Source organism: Camellia sinensis, chromosome 8 (genome assembly GCF_055761805.1).
Source record: "Camellia sinensis isolate YWXY chromosome 8, ASM5576180v1, whole genome shotgun sequence".
Classification (NCBI taxonomy): domain Eukaryota; kingdom Viridiplantae; phylum Streptophyta; class Magnoliopsida; order Ericales; family Theaceae; genus Camellia; species Camellia sinensis.
Genome location: NC_138968.1, coordinates 145567082 through 145583707, shown reverse-complemented (window position 1 = coordinate 145583707; position 16626 = coordinate 145567082). Strand labels below are relative to the sequence as shown.

Here is a 16626-nt window from a genome sequence, read left to right as displayed (position 1 = left end):
ATAAATGATCAATTTGTATTCAGAAGCCATAGGGGAATTTCAGAAGGAAATAGGTTTACTCTCCAAAAAACAGGGGCAAACAGAGTAGCCTCATACGTTGATGTGCTTAAGTCTCGATCAAATGTTTCGGATGGCAATGATTTTTGTTTGGAGATGCGCAAGGTGGTGGTTTGTACCAGAACTGACTTCTTCGATGACTGGGCTCAGATTGAAAGGGAATTAAATCGATCGTTTAAAACCTCAATTGTTTTGAGACCTTTTCAATTAAATAAAGCTTTATTTTTTGCAAAGAGTTCTGAGGAAGCTGATTACTATGGTGAACAAGGAGTGTGCTTTTTTCATAAAAGTATTGCTGTGAGACTGGATGGGTGGTCGGAGGAGGTATTCAATAAGGATGTTGTCATCGCTTCAAATGGAGGTTGGATATCTGTCTGTGATTTGCCTTTTAATTTCTGGAAGGACAGAGTTTTTGAGTGGATTGGGTCAAAATGTGGTGGGCTGATTGAGGTAGATCGCAGAACCAGGAATTTTGGAAATCTCTTCGAGGCTCGATTGAAGGTTAGAGGGTATGGAAATGGGTTCTTACCTGCAAAACTCCATGTTCAGTTCGATGGGATCTCGGTGGTTGTGCGTTTGAAGGTTCTGTCAAAGCCCGTCGGAAGAATGGAGGTACATCGGCGATGGAGTTTTTCAGGTGAACCCAGAGCCGGAGAAGGGGAAGACGAGGAGCCTCAGGGGACAAGCTCGACACGTGGCACGAAGAAGATGAGAAGGCAGTTGGGTGACACGCTCGAGGAGGGTGAAGATAATGGAGGAATTGCAAAGGTCGATCGGGGAAGTCGACTTGGGAAGAATAATGTGAATGGGCTTGTCTTCAATTTTAATGGGCCTGGTAATGAAGTGGGCTCAACCCACGAAGTGTTAGTATCAGATAATAGCTACGCTGATGGGCCACAGCTTTCAGTTCCATATGCTTGCCATACTCATAAGGAGAAGGGCCCAATTAATTTCGAAATTTCAACATCTGGGCTGCCTCTTGAAAGGGGCCCAAGTGTTTTTAAAGGCCCTAAGGTCTCTTTTGCCAACCCGATTGAGGTTTCGGGGTCGGGTTTCAAGCGAGTTACAAGGTTCGATGAAGAAGAGGGTCTTCGACGTAGCTCTGCGATGAAGGAGGCCAGTAAAGTTACACCATGCGAAGGCTCAGATCAAGTCGATCATGCTATACAAATCGTCACCCATTCGCAGAGATATGAGCACAGAGGAGATCCATTTTGGGCTGGCAGATGTTGTCGATAGATCAGTGGGGGATTTACAGACTCAATGGGAGGACAGAGACTGGAATTCAGGGATTGATGGAGGTGATAAGGAGCTCGGAAAAGCAGATTAATGAGGTGAATGAGGGTCATTTTGAGATACACGAGGTATTGCAAAATTTGGAGAATTATGGATCACCTGCAAGCTCGGAATCGAAGTTTGAAGGGGAAATTAGTGAGAGTGAGCAAGTAGATAGTGACTGGGATCTCAACCGATTCTTTAATGTAGACTGTACCACTTTGGATGAGGATTTCGGTAAGGTTCCTGAAGCTTTGAATCAGGTCAGTTCTTCCGATACCCAAGGTTTACAAGTTTCACCTTTCCAAGAGGGATTACATGCTATTCCAGATTCTTCCTCTTCTGGGGATGGGGTTCGGGATGGGTGGTCTTTGCCTCCTCAGTCCAATTCTTTCTGCCCTGTTCATGATGTTTCTTTAGTTGACACTGTTGTACAAGGGGTTACAGTTGATATCCCGAGGGCCACGGTGATGCAATCTACCTTAGTGTCTGAGTCCTTATGTGCAACTATATCTCAAGGTCAGGTGAACGATAATCAGTGTAGGATTTCCAAAAATCATTTTGACAAGGGGGATCAGGGTTTTAGTGGAAAGAAGGATGAAACAGAAAGATGGTTGAACGAGTTGAGCAAGTATGCAACTTGCCCAATTGAGGAGAGTGAGATTCCTCATTTTTTGCAACTATTGCAGGTCATGGGGTTGTCATTAGTTAGAATTAAGGATATGTTTGGGTCAGGTAGGGTGATAATAGGCCCACGAGGGGGTCAGCTATTAGAAAGGGAGGTGATAGTAGTAAAAAGGGGGCTAGGGAATTAAAGAATCTAGCAAGTTCAGTGAATTATGAGAGGAGAAGTGGGGCGGGTAGGGGAGATAAGGTTTCCTTATGAAGATTTTTAGCTGGAATGTTAGGGGTCTGGGCTCTCGGAAAAAGAGGGGTGTTATCAAGGATTTTCTTAGACATCATCAACCGGACATTGTTGTTTTACAGGAAACCAAAGTAGAAGTATGTGAGAGAAGGTTCATGCAAAGCCTTTGGGGGGTTAGACATAGGAGATGGGTGTGTTTGCCTGCAAGCTATGAAGCACGGATACTTCAAAAAGGGTGACGTATCCGTATCGGATACTTATCAGATACCGATACTCCTCGGATACTCGCGGATACGTATCAGATACTTCTTAAAAGTATCGGATACTTCTTAATTAATTTTTTATTAATTTTGAAGTATCGGATACTTAATTTTGAAGTATCGGATACTCGAAGTTACATATTACTTATAACATTTTGTTTAGTTCTTTGATAAGAGGAATATAGTGAGAGTTAAAGTAATAGAATTTGTCAAATTGATGTATCCTTGTTGTCTCTCTCACTTCTCTCTCGCTTTCTCACTCTCTCACGTTTCTTCTCTCTGCTCTCATTCTTTTTTTGGTGTTGGCATGTAAGGATAATGTTTAATTTGCATTTGCTTTTGCTTTTGCTTTTAGTTTTGGATGTTTTATGAATGTTTGAGCACTTTTAGGTTAATAGGAATCTCTCTTTTTATTTATTAATTTACTTTAAGTTTTATTTTCATGCATATTACATTATTAAAATTATAATTTTTTTTTTTTTTACGAATGTATCCCCGCTGTACCTGTATCATAATTTTTCAAATTTTGACATATCGCCATATCCACATCCCCATATCACCATATCCGTGCTTCTTAGGCTATCATTGATGACTTAAAAAAGTATATTTGCTGAAATTTTTATTTAAGAATGGTTTTTTGGCTTTAGCTAAGGTCTGTGATATTCACTGACGAAGGGGAACAAGTTGAAACTATTGACCTTGAAGACTCTTAGTTTTATAAGAATTTTTCTTCTTTATCAAGTTATCTTTTGCTTTAGGTTTCATTTTTATGCATACTGCATTACTAAAAATTGTTAAAATAATATTTTTTATGAACGTATCCCCGCCGTACCCGTATCCTAGTTTTTCAAATTTTGTCGTATCGCCGTATCCGTATCGTATCCGTATCCCGTATCCGTGCTTCCTAGCCTGCAAGTGGTAGATCAGGGGGTGTTTTGATTTTGTGGGATGAGAGAGTTGTTTCTGAGTGTGAAACAATAGTGAGGGAGTTTTCGTTATCAATTAGGTTTAGGAACTTAGATAATTCGGAGTGGTGGTTGACAGGTGTTTATGGCCCTAACAGGCCTTCTAGGAGAAAGGATTTTTGGGAGGAGATAGCTGGATTATTTGGGTTGTGTTCACCAAATTGGTGTGTTGGGGGGGATTTTAATGTGGTTAGAACGGTTTCAGAAAAACTTAATGGGATTAGAACGACTAGGGGGATGAGAGATTTTGACTCGTTCATACGAGAGTGTGAGTTGGTGGATCCTCCTTTGTGTAATACCAGATTTACTTGGTCTAATCTCCAAGAGAATTTGGTGTGCTGTAGACTGGATAGATTTTTATATTCTTTGGGGTGGGATGGGGTTTTTCCCAATTCAAAACAAGAATTGTTGCCTAGAATAGTTTCAGATCATTGTCCTATTGTGCTCGAAAGTTGTCCATTAAAATGGGGTCCGACGCCTTTTAGATTTGAGAATATGTGGTTGGAGCATGCATGTTTTAAGCGAAATTTTGAGGAATGGTGGTCCAATGCTAGTTGTCACGGCTGGGAAGGTTTTAAATTTATGAGAAAGTTGAAAATGGTCAAGGCGAAGGTAAAGTGTTGGAATAGGGAGGTGTTTGGGATTTTGGAATCTTCAAAAAAGGAGATGATGAGTAGAATAGTAGAGTTAGATGATTTGGAGACGCATGGGGGTTTAGTTGAGTCATTGAAAAAAGAAAGATCCGAGTGTAGATTGAAACTGGAGGAGTTGACTTTTAGGGAGCAAATTCATTGGGCTCAAAAAGCAAAGATCAAATGGTTGAAGGAAGGGGACGTTAGTTCAAAATTTTTTCACCAAGTTGCAGATGGGAAAAGAAAAAAGAAGTTCATCAAGAGATTAGAATTAAATCCAGGGGTTGTGGAGGACAGGAAGAATCAGATTGTCAGTGGCATTTATGAGTTTTATTCCCAACTTTATTCGAAGGAAGAGATGAGTAGACTGGGGATTGAAGGGGACTAGAATGGGGAACCATTGATCCGGAAATTGCAATATGACTTGAAAGGCCTTTTGATGAAACAGAAATTCGAGAGGCGGTTTTTGATTGTGAGAGAGATAAAGCTCCAGGTCCGGATGGTTTTTCTATGACTGCCTTTCAAGATTGTTGGGAGGTGGTGAAAGGGGATTTGTTGAGAGTGTTTTTGGAATTTTATGAGTCCGGAATTGTTAATTTGAGCTCAAATGCCACATTTATCTGTTTAATTCCTAAGAAAATCAATGCTGTTAGAATTGGAGATTTTAGGCCTATTAGTTTGGTAACGTCATTGTATAAGATCTTGGGAAAGGTTTTATCAAAAAGACTTAAGATGTCTTCAGGGGATACGGTGTCTAGGGTGCAAGGGGCTTTTGTGAAAGGTAGACAAATTTTAGATGTTGCCTTAGTGGCAAATGAAGTAGTGGAGGAATATAGGAGTTCAGGGAGGGAAGGGCTTATTTTTAAGGTTGATTTTGAGAAGGCATATGACAATGTGGATTGGCAATTTTTAGATTTTGTTATGGATAAGAAAGGATACGGTGGGAGGTGGAGATCTTGGATTAGGGGTTGTTTGTCGACCTGCAATATGTCAATTATAGTTAATGGGAAACCAGGGGAGTGTTTTAGGGCTTCAAGAGGACTTCGACAAGGGGACCCTCTTTCTCCCTTCCTTTTTATTTTGGTGGCGGATGTTTTGGGTAGGATGGTTGATAGAGCTAAAGAAACAGGTCTTGTAGAGGGGTTGGAGGTGGGGCGGGATAGAATTAGTGTGACCCATTTACAATATGCGGATGATCCTATCTTTTTTTCTACGGGGGATGAAAATCAGATATTCAACTTGTATTCGATCTTGAGAATCTTTGGGCTTATTTCGGGACTCAAGGTTAATTTGGGAAAAAGTAGTGTGGTGGGAATTAATATGCAGCAAGATCAACTTCAGAGTAGGGCATCTCTTTTAGGTTGTGGTATAGAGTCCCTTCCGATTAAGTATTTGGGTCTTCCTTTTGGGGGTAATCCTAGGAGTGAAGCTTTTTGGACTCCAGTAATGGAAAAGATTGGCAAAAGATTGGACGGCTGGAGCAAGGCTTTATTATCTCGAGGGGGAAGGTACACTTTCGTTAAGACTGTTTTGAGCGGAATTCCTATCTATTATTTATCTTTGTTCAAGATTCCGGTTAAGGTGGCAAGGTCAATAGAAAAGTTGATGCGGGATTTTCTTTGGGAAGGTAAGGATGAGGGGAAAAAGGATCATTTGGTGAATTAGGAGGTGGTGTCGTTATCTAAGGAGAAAGGGGGTTTGGCTATCGGTAACATTGTTGCTAGGAACTTGGCCCTTCTTGGTAAGTGGTTATGGAGATTTCCACTGGAGATTGATTCATTATGGCATTCGGTTATTAGAAGCAAATATGGGATTCAGGACAATGGTAGGGATTCACGAGTGGTTTTAAGGGGTAGTTGCCGTGCTCCTTGGAAGTCAATTTCTCAAATTTTCACATGTTGGTCTCGACATCTTTCTGTAAGGGTGGGTAATGGGGAAGTTGTTCGGTTTTGGGAGAATGTTTGGATGAGTCAATCTTCTTTTGCCGCGGATTTTTCGCATCTTTATCGAGTGGCTCGTTCTCATAATTCTTCAATTGCTTCCATGGCTTGCTCTCTCTTGGCTCCAATTGCTTGGAACTTTGATTTTTCTCGAAATCTTAATGATAGGGAGGCTTCACAGTTGGTTTCTTTATTATCTAGAGTTGATCACTTTTCTTTATCTCCTCTTTTGGAGGATAAGAGGGTTTGGGCACTTCATTCGTCCGGCATATTTTCTTGCAAGTCTTTTTTTGACTACATCATCGATAATCCTCAAATCCCTCAATTCCCTTTTAGTAAAAAAGTTTGGAAGGCTTGTGTTCCCTTAAAGGTAAAGGTGTTCATGTGGGCCTTGATTCATGGGGGAATTTTGACCAATGATACATTGCAGAAAAGGAGACCAAATCGTCTTTTAAATCCTCAGTGGTGTATTCTGTGTTGTAAGAGCGGGGAATCCGTGGATCACTTATTCTTGCATTGTCCAATAGCTTTGAATCTATGGCATAGATTGTTTCGTGTTGGAAACGGTATGTGGGTGGCCCCAAAAAGGAGCGTGCATATGCTCGTAATTGATTTTCATACATTTGGAGGATCGAAGAGAGCCAAGATTTTATGGACTTGTGTGGTCTTTGCAACTTTTTGGGTGCTATGGTGGGAGCGTAATCAGAGGTTGTTTGAAGATAAATTTCGGGAGGTGGATTGTTTATGGGATCATGTTTGTCACTTATCTTCTTTTTGGGCGTCGGGGAACTCTTTATTTAAAGGAGTTCCACTCTTTTTGTTAGCTAGAGATTGGTTAGCGGTGTGTGCTTTGTAAGCTTTTGATTGTTTTTAGTCGGTTAGGAGTTTTTTCTTGTTGTCTTCTCACTGTTTTGTATTCAGAGGATGCCTCATCCTCTTCTCTCCTTCTTCAGTTTTATTAATAAAGCTTTTGTTGTTGATCAAAAAAAAAAAAAAAAGCATATCATGCAAGCAGGTCCACAGGATAAGTACAAATATATGAGAAAATGCACGTCTCTACGTTGACCAAGGTGATGCATAACATGGCTATTCCAAGTGTGAACATTTCTTTGTTTTTGAGTAAGTACAAATATCATAGAGGTGCCAGAAGGGGGCAGAACCAATTCACACAGAGAGTACACAGGAACAGTAGTTAAGCTCCTTTAAAAACACTCAAAGAGCCCTAAAAAGACCTAACATGACAGATATTGCTGTACATCTGGTAGAAAATAGCTACCAGAAAATTCGAAAGAAAAATTAATGTGTTGCAAAGAAGATTAGGGACAGATACAACTCAGAAACCCCAATTGTCATGGAGTATAACCCCAACAGAAACATGGCATCTAATTTCACCAGCCTAATGGCCAGGTGATATCCGGATGGATTCTCAATATAAACATCGAGGGCTCAAATTTTGTTGCCTAGAAAAAGAACAGTTGGCATCAAGCTTATAAATTTGGAACAAGATTCATATAATGTTACTCCCTTACTTGAATGTGGATGAGTTTAACATCAAACACACAAAATATGAATAGACACCAAATACAATGTCCCCTCTCAAAATCTATGTTACACAGACTCTTCAAAATAAATCAAACACCCGTGTCGGTCACCCGACACTCGGACAAGGGTATGGGATATGTTTTGGATACTTTTCAACAGATATTTCTTATATAATTGTATATAGGGCTGCAAATGAACCGAGCTGGCTCGGCTCGTTTAGTAAATGAGCTGAGCTCAAGCTCAAATAAGCTCGGCTCGTTTATCTTTATTTAAATTATATAATAAATATATTAAATAATATATAAATATATATAAATTATAGCATAAATACATTATTTATGTATTAAATAATATAAATACCATTTTTTTATTTAAATAGCTTTATTTAAACAATATAAATAATAGTAATAAAAATTATCGAGCTAAGCCGAGCTCGAGCCCATTAGTTATCGAGCCGAGCTCGAGCTCAATAAATGAACTCAATAAGCAAACGAGCCAATCTAGAGCTCAACAAAGCTCGGCTAGGCTCGTTTGCAGCCCTAATTGTATGTAACACTATTATTATATGTACATATTATTGAATAATTGCTATAAATGTCTTTTTGACACTGTAAGCTATATATAACACCATTTTATCTCACATACTTGATTAAATATATAAAAATGACTCTTTTTTTGTCGAGTCTGCATATCCTTAAATTTATAGTTTAATGAGTTCGACCTCTAGATACATACCCACACCTGACACTCATACCCGAGTTCAATATAGCTCAAAACATAGTTCTAGACTTCCAATTATATTTAAAAGAAGAAAAAAAAAATCGGTCTTTTACCAAACGAATGGGCACTAGAGAAAATCAGTAGTGTTAATTGATCTAAAAAAATAAAAACAATAATAATAAAGAGGGCTCCGAGAAGAAATGTTTTTGGATGTGTATGTAGGCATTGAACAAGTGAAGGGACTGGAAGTTGGAAGATTTTCCTATGAATGCATTTTATAGTGTCTTCTCAAAATCCTTCATGAGAAGTGTAAAAAAAATTAAGATTACCGGCACGCGCATAAGGAAGAATTGCTTCATCTGCCCCCTTAGATAGAAGGATGATTTTTCCACTTTTGCAGTCTTTCACTACTACTGACATTCTTTTCCTATCAGAAGTGAACTCGAGAGTGTCCAGTACATCATACTGTAATATTGCACGATTAAAATTGATCTCTGCAATTCATCAAAACAAAGGAAGCTATACATCATGATGACTATAAGTATGCCTCGTACACAGCCAAAATCAGAATAATCGTACCAAGAATATTTGCATTCTTATTGAAAAAAACCATATTCAAGCAAGAAGCAGCACGAACAAGAGCTTCCTCATCCTGAGATTGTGCCTTGTATGAGATTGATTCACTTTTGCTACACAAATTTGAAAAATAAAAATAAAAATAAAAATAAATCAGAACCAATAGATAAGAAGTCATTCAAAATAAGCCCAAAGCACAATAAATAGAACATAAGCCATGTGATTGGTCCTATGGGTGGATTTGACAATTCTAGCAAAGCATTGACCAACAAAGATGCTAAAATCACCTTTGCATGGGTATCACAGTATTACATATTGCCATAACTGTAAGAAATCGAACAACATCAGGAGAACCACTGCCAACAGCATTGATTAGCTCCGCATCTGTGTACATGAGGTGGAATAAATTAAACTCCAAGGAATTCACATGTTTCACAAGTGAAAGACAGGTTTTACAATTGAAAGAGATCCTGAAGGTAAAGCATAAAGCAAATCCACGTGAGAAGAAACACACCAGTGGAGACAGTCCAGACTGAATAACTTCAAATTTTACCAGCGGAAAAATATCATGCAAATATGACAGTTAATGCTTCACAACCATCATGTTATTAGACTTGACAAAGCTTACAGGTTTACCAACTCATAACAAGCAAGCAAATAAGAACCAAGAGGTTAAAAGCTTTCAACAAAACATAAAACTCCTTAATTCAAATAATAAATTTGCTTCAACTACAGAGTCAAGGGTAACGGTGAATTAAGAGAAATGGAGCAAAGCTGAAAGGATCAAGCATAAATGCAGAATGAGGCATACTTATCAACAACAACAACAATAGCAAAAAAAAAAAACTTCAGACTGAGGCATAACACTAGGAAATCCGACAAAACCATGAGCTAAAATTAAGAATGCAAATATAATGCATTATCCTTTCTAAGTCATTAAGTTGGATAGCCTTATAAAAAAAAATCCATGTACAATTATATTCCACAACAGAAACTCTCCATTCATGAGGATATGAATCAGCACAGGTGATTGGATTAATAATGGTTTACATGGTGATTCAGCAATAAAAACATGTACAAGTTAAGTAGGCCATATAACTGCCAAGACAGAATTTTCTCAAAATGATTTAGAAGTTTTGGAAGAAATAAATATAGAATAAAGAAAAATAGGAGTAATAGAATACACAAGGCAATGAGTAACAATACACAGACAAAATGCAAAACCATACCTTTCAGAGCATCCCCACTCTCGTTCCCATAGAAAATGCCATTGATATGACATCTCCTAAAAATCATTTTATTCTCAGTAAGGGTTCCTGTTTTATCTGTCATTATGTACTCAACTTGTCCCAAGTCCTCACTGATTGCTGTGCTGCCATATACAATAACGACAACTTAAATAAATAGTGTGAATAAACTCATGGATTACCACAATTTAGAAAAACGAAAATATATATGTGAGAATAAACTCATTCATGGGTTTCAATTTCATTACTTTGCTGCATGGGCAGGAGTGCCAGTTTCTAGGTCAATCATCTCATTGTCCCAATCAATAAACTTTGCATACAAGCTCTTCACAAGATCCAGAGACACCTGCCACATAACAGTGAAATACTTGAAGCTTTAGAAGTGGCACTCTTACTTATCTAAAATTTACGTTCCTCTTAATTCAAAGAGTCAATTGATCATTCATCAATGCTCTACGGACTACATAAATTTGAGAATTGGATGGGTGGTCTTAATCATATTTGCTAATCATGTATTCAATCAAGTTTATGTATTTTCACATAGTCTATCTTATAATGGCAGATAAATTGGATGAGAATACATATACTTAAATATTTAGAACAAACTAAACAAAGGTCATGTTTGTTTCCACGTATTTGCAACTTATTTAGATTACATTTTGAATTTCATGCTTAAGTAGATGTACTTTAAACAGGTAGGGTGTTTGGATTCACATTTGTATTTTCAGATTATTTACTTTTCAGCATAAAAATATCAAAATAAGATTAAAAAGCTAACTTTTTTAATGTTGGGTTTTAAATATTTACTTTATGCTAAAATCAATTTTTTAAGTGGAAACAAACAAGGCCAAAACACATACATATGCGTGTCAAATATAACTAGCAGTAGTGAGTGTCAAGTCTACATTCTCTAAAAAAAAATTATTTTTATTTTTATATATGTATATATATCAGCAACAAATACATTCTCCCGAATAGGGAACATTAATGACGATCCAGATATATTTTTGACATATGGAATTTCATCAAATTGCTTGTATTCTTAATAAATATAGATATAGATTAAAAATAATAATAATAATCTACAATGAATATAACCTAATTAAAACTATGAATTTTTTAATATTTAATAGGGGAAGTTTTTTTAAGGTCCTTGATATTAAGATTTTATAAGATAAACGACATACAATATTTTCATAATAGTTAAGGTCCCTCAACATTTCTACAGAGAAAATTCAACTCAAAGAAATTTCACCCAACTCAGAGAAATTTAAAATTTCTCTGTGATCATACTAGAAAATTTTCGAAATTTCTCTGAATCGGGTGAAATTTCTCTGAGTTGGGCAAAATTTCTCTGAATCGAATTTTCTCTATGAAAATGTTGAGGGACCTTAACTAATAAAAAACACATCTTGGACCTCTCATACTACACAAAGCTGGAGATGGATGTCTTACTAATTTTTCTTATTTAATATTACAAAGCATGAATAAATAAACAAGTTCAATACCTTAATTGTGTTACAAAACTTTGGATGGACTATATTCCATGAGTCAATTAGTTAGTGCATCTTTAAGTGTTTACTTACAAGAAAAGTTTGCAAAATCTTATCATAAATGGCAAATTATCCACGTCTTCAATGTCTTTTTGAAGGGAAAAGGAAAAAAAAAGGTACATTTATCACCAATGTGAAGGAATGAGACGATGGCATCATATTCTGATCATCTTACAAAAAATATTGAACCAAAAGAAACAAAAGTTTTTTATTTATATTTTTATTTTTTTTACAATAGATATACTTTTAGTAGAAAGAGTATTTAGTAAAAAAATAACATTTTTCTTTAAAAAGTTTAAAATAGTCAACGCATTCATGTCTCAGCTGTATTGCATGTGTGGTTTACATATAGGTATGATAATTACACAACCTCATTCGGTAACATAAGGGGATGTTCGCCTCTCATGTGTTCATGGATTGGGCTATACACAAGCTACCACAACTAACCTAGAGGTTTCAATCATTAAAGGAAATTCAAGAAAACTAATATAATCTTAGCTCACAGGTCTGCTTATGGTTATGTGTCAGTTCTTTTCTCTTTTCTTTCTTTACATGGACTACTCGCCTTCTACAGTGTATACTTTCAGAACGTATTGACCTGTGGTTATGTATGGACTCTTTTCTCTTTGCGTTCTTTGCAAGGACTACTTGTCTTCTAAATATATATGGTTAGAACACATCAACACATCTGAAGGTTCAGGCATAAGTAAAAATCATGTCACCTGCAACAATGATAACGAAGAAGACATAATAAGCAGAGCATTGAACATGTGTACCTTTATAGAAATGGGTATCATGATGGAACAAAGAAGCTCAAACCGTAGAGGAATGACCACCCATTCATACCAAGGACTTTCATTTGGATATTGAACATACCATAGCTACAAAACAAAAACACCAAGAAGGTTGGTATAAAGTCGAGAAAGATCACAACAAAAAACATTAGAGGGCAAGTATTTCTCCCTCTGTCCCTTTTTACGTGTCGTGGTTGACCATAAACAGTTTTAATAATAGCATCTTTGAATAATAATAGATTTACAAAAGTGGCCTTCGTCATATTTGAAGAAATTTTGTAGTAATTGTGATGGTATTTAAACAAAAAGGGATAATATGAAAAGGTGATGACTGATGATTAAACTTCTTAAATTTGAACTAGGATACATAAAATGGGAATTCCAAAACAGTAAAGCAAGATACACAAAGTGGGTGTTTGGGAAGTGAGTTTTTATGTAGGTTTTTTTAGTTGTAGGATATTATTGGATAAAAATTTTTTAGTGTTTGGGAAGATAGTTGGGTTTTTTTGTGATTGGATGTGATGTTTGTGAGAGAAAAAGTGAAATGATTATGGGGTTAGATGTGATATTTTGTTTGGATTTGTTTTTTTTTTTGGTTTTGCAAAACATTTGTCTTTTTGTGTAAAAAATCAAAAAAAATCCAACATACAAACTTCCCAAACACCACCAAAATAGGACAGACAGTACTTCAAAAGTCTAATACTTTACCAAAAATGAAAGCAACATGATTCTGGGAAATGATACAAAAAATTAACAGTAACTAGCAAGTAAATACAATCAAGCTGGCAAGAATAGTTAGCCAAAAGGAAAAAGCCTGATTCTGTAATATGATTATTTAGTTTGAGGATATTTATGCACTTCGGAGCATACTAATAAGAGGAGAACCCTAATACTGTATTCTTTCTCTCTCATAAGCCTTACATTGTTATTCTTCTCTCTTTATCTCTTATTTCTTATTTCTTCTGTACAATTGTCGCTAACCAAATAAGAAAAACAAACTTGCAAATTGAGACAAACCTTTCTTGCTTCTGTATCCTTCCAAACATTCCCAGCTATGCCTAGAACAATAACAACCACTATCTGGAAAATAAATATTGCTCCAGTCAGCTTGTCAATCATTGCATCCATAGCTGTAAGCTTTGGTTCAGGAATACCCCTGCTCATACCCAGTTTGGTTTCATTTCCTGAAGGTAGAATAATTAGAATCAGGAATTACACTACCCTATACGAATCAGCAAGTATACAATAATCTAGACCAAGAAAAAAAATCAATAAACTATCATGTAAAAAATCCAGGGAGTCAGGCGTAAGGATAAGATTCAGTGACAAATTCAGGTATAAATCAGTAAAGAACAATCTCAAAAACCACTGCACTTTTGCTTCATGGACTCAGATACGTGTGTTGGGTGTGGATATGTGCTTATGCGTCAATTTATCTCCACTTCAAAAAATATGAAGACAAGTTACCTGTAATCATATTTTTTAACATTGTTCTTTTATTGCTTAGAGTAAAGCAACTTTTATGTGACATGTTCAGCGTGGGCAGTAGAGTCAATTAGAAGCAACCATGCAACGAAAGAAACACAATAAGGAACTAAACCAAACAAAATTAGCAAATACACAATAACTCAACTATATAGGAACTCTATGCAGAAATATACAATAACACAAATTAGCAAATTCCTTTGCTGGGTGCATTTCCAACCAAAAATGTCAGACAAATCCCATGCCCATACCTAGGTGTGTTATGTCTTGCAAGGGTTAGAAGAGTCCATGTCACACAGCTTTGAGCATTTCAAGTTTGCATATCCCAAAGAAAAGAGAAGGAAAAATAACAAAATTCATAGTCCAAACAAATACTTCACAACTATTGACTCCCATGGATAGTTGCCATCTTAGGCAGGACTTCATACATGTGACATTGCTAAGGACTTTTTCAAAAGTTTTAAGAGTCTTTGTTAATATAATTCTCAAGAACATGTTCACTATTACATTCACTGAGCAGAAATGTTAAGAAAATCTTTAAAGATAAGGAATCAAACAGAAAATCTGTCATATTGGCACCAACTCTTGGGGTGGTGGCAAGTGTCAATTAATCACAATTAGTAAGATACATGGATAATTAATGCAAATCAATTACTTTAGTAAGGAAATAAATTTACTGGACATTACAAAGTAATCCCACATTTTAATAGAATTGGCCAAATTTAGATTTTAACAAACTACATAACTTTGTTGATTGTTTTGTTGGTCATTTCTGTTACAATCAAACACATCTTATTATCTAATCCGTGGAATGTAGATGAGTTAATTCATATTTTTCGGACAACCAAACAGGTTCCAATTTGATACCCACGATAATTACAAAATAAGCATTGCTCGCTCCCTTCCCTCTAATTCTTTGTTGCCCTGCATCACCTGTTAGCTCCTCTAGATAAATGGTGATCCTTGAGAAAGCCCAACGAAGAAAGGAAATGAACGAAACAGAAAATTTATACACGCACAAAAAGATAAACATAGTATTTCTTTTTTGTAAGTAATAAAATATCCACTAAGGGCACCAATAGAGGTACAGCCTCTGTACATTGGGAGTGTACAAAAGTGAACAAAAGATAAACTATTATAGTTTAGTTATGACTTTGGCATTTTGTAAACCAGGGACTTGCCTGTGTAAGTAGCAACTCCACAAGCCCACTCGGTATTCCTCAAGTAGCATGATTGAAGAATTGTGTTTTTAATTGTTAGAGGACAGACATCATTATCAATGAAAGGAGGAAACAACCGCAAATTTGCATCAAATCTTCTAATGTCCTTATTAGGATTAGGACACTCAATTACACCCTGCCAAAGAAATATAAAATGCAAATAATCACCATTACAATAAATTCAAAGGGAAATATTAACAAATTTTTAGTCGTGATAACGTATAGAAAAGCTTGCCTTGATTTTGTGTAATAGCTCAAAATCAATTCCCACGCAAGCAGAGGGTATCACCCTTGTCTTAAGATCAGTTTCGCCATCCAAGGCAGACGTCTGCAAAATAGGTTTATATATGAGAATCCCTGAAATATTTCAAAAAAAACGGAATTCATGTTCCTAAGAAAATATTAGAATCCTTCACAGCATGATTAAGTAGCATGACGGGGAGACAGAAACTTGTGTTTCTATGAGAGTTGACATGCACTTAATAAATTTACCAAAAAGCCTGTATGGAAAAACAGAAGTCCGTGATAAAATTGCAGTATTATAAGAAACTGTATTTAATGCAACAAAAATGTTAAGCCCCAATAAAATTGACATTCATAACAAGCTCACTCTCCAACTCTCTTATATAAAATTGGACTTTGTCCAATTAAGTTTGGGTTTATTTAAGACTCATTTTATATTTCAAGAGAATAGTTTGATGCTGACTTAGGGCCAGTGGAATGTGTTTAAGTTTCCTTCTTCTCTGTTTCTGTTTTCAAAACTTCTAGAAACATAACAAAGAGGAAGTAGAGTTGCTTGCTTTTGTTTTCCTTTCTTTGAAACATGCACTCGACGCAACAAAATAGGACCTAAAAGGCACAACAGAAAAAGTGTGTTTACATTATTAAATAACAAAAAGTAAAAACACATGAGTTCAACACCCCTAGGTATTAATATAACAATTAACCATTGACTTTCGCCGATCAAAAAAAAATGAGAGGGACGCACAAAAGTATATAATTTTGTATATTTATTATGCGTCATATATAAGGATAAATAATTATAGAAATGAATATTTCATTCAAAGATATTTATAAATAAATAAATAAATAAAGGCAACATAACACTAATTTTTAAAGTTTAAAAGAGGTATAAATCTATATTGTTTTTCTTTTATCATTGGATCACAAGTTATTTTCTTCAAACTTGTAATGTGTGTCTAAGCGATGGACTCTACCAGTCTAACGCGTGTCCAAGTTTAAAAGATTAAAAAATAACATAACACATTTGAACATGCATCCGACTAGTGTTAGGAAGTATCAAACAAGTGTCATTGTTTGGCACGTGTCCAACATAGACACACCACCTTCTTAGAAGTATTCATGTTTCTTACATTGGCATTTTGCATCAAAGCGAGAGTACCTCTAAATCTCTACGTAATGAGATAAAATAACTGTCCAATTCGAATTTACATTAGTTGTTGGGGCCATGTACACATTGAATAGAAGAGGCTAA

General features: G+C 36.1%; 1 protein-coding gene across 4 annotated transcripts in view; it reads right to left on the bottom strand.

Annotated features, from left to right (window-relative positions):
- Positions 1-16626, bottom strand: part of LOC114262232 (phospholipid-transporting ATPase 2) — a 33380-nt gene that overhangs the window by 11824 nt on the left and 4930 nt on the right. For all 4 annotated transcript variants that reach the window (XM_082883673.1, XM_082883675.1, XM_082883674.1 and 1 more), the window contains exons 5-13: positions 15367-15459; positions 15093-15267; positions 13444-13610; positions 12409-12513; positions 10328-10425; positions 10062-10204; positions 9120-9216; positions 8836-8945; positions 8586-8750 (exon numbers count right to left, since the gene is read on the bottom strand). In XM_082883673.1, coding sequence (XP_082739799.1) covers positions 8586-8750; positions 8836-8945; positions 9120-9216; positions 10062-10204; positions 10328-10425; positions 12409-12513; positions 13444-13610; positions 15093-15267; positions 15367-15459 — 1153 coding nt within the window. The remainder of the gene's footprint in view (positions 1-8585; positions 8751-8835; positions 8946-9119; positions 9217-10061; positions 10205-10327; positions 10426-12408; positions 12514-13443; positions 13611-15092; positions 15268-15366; positions 15460-16626) is intronic.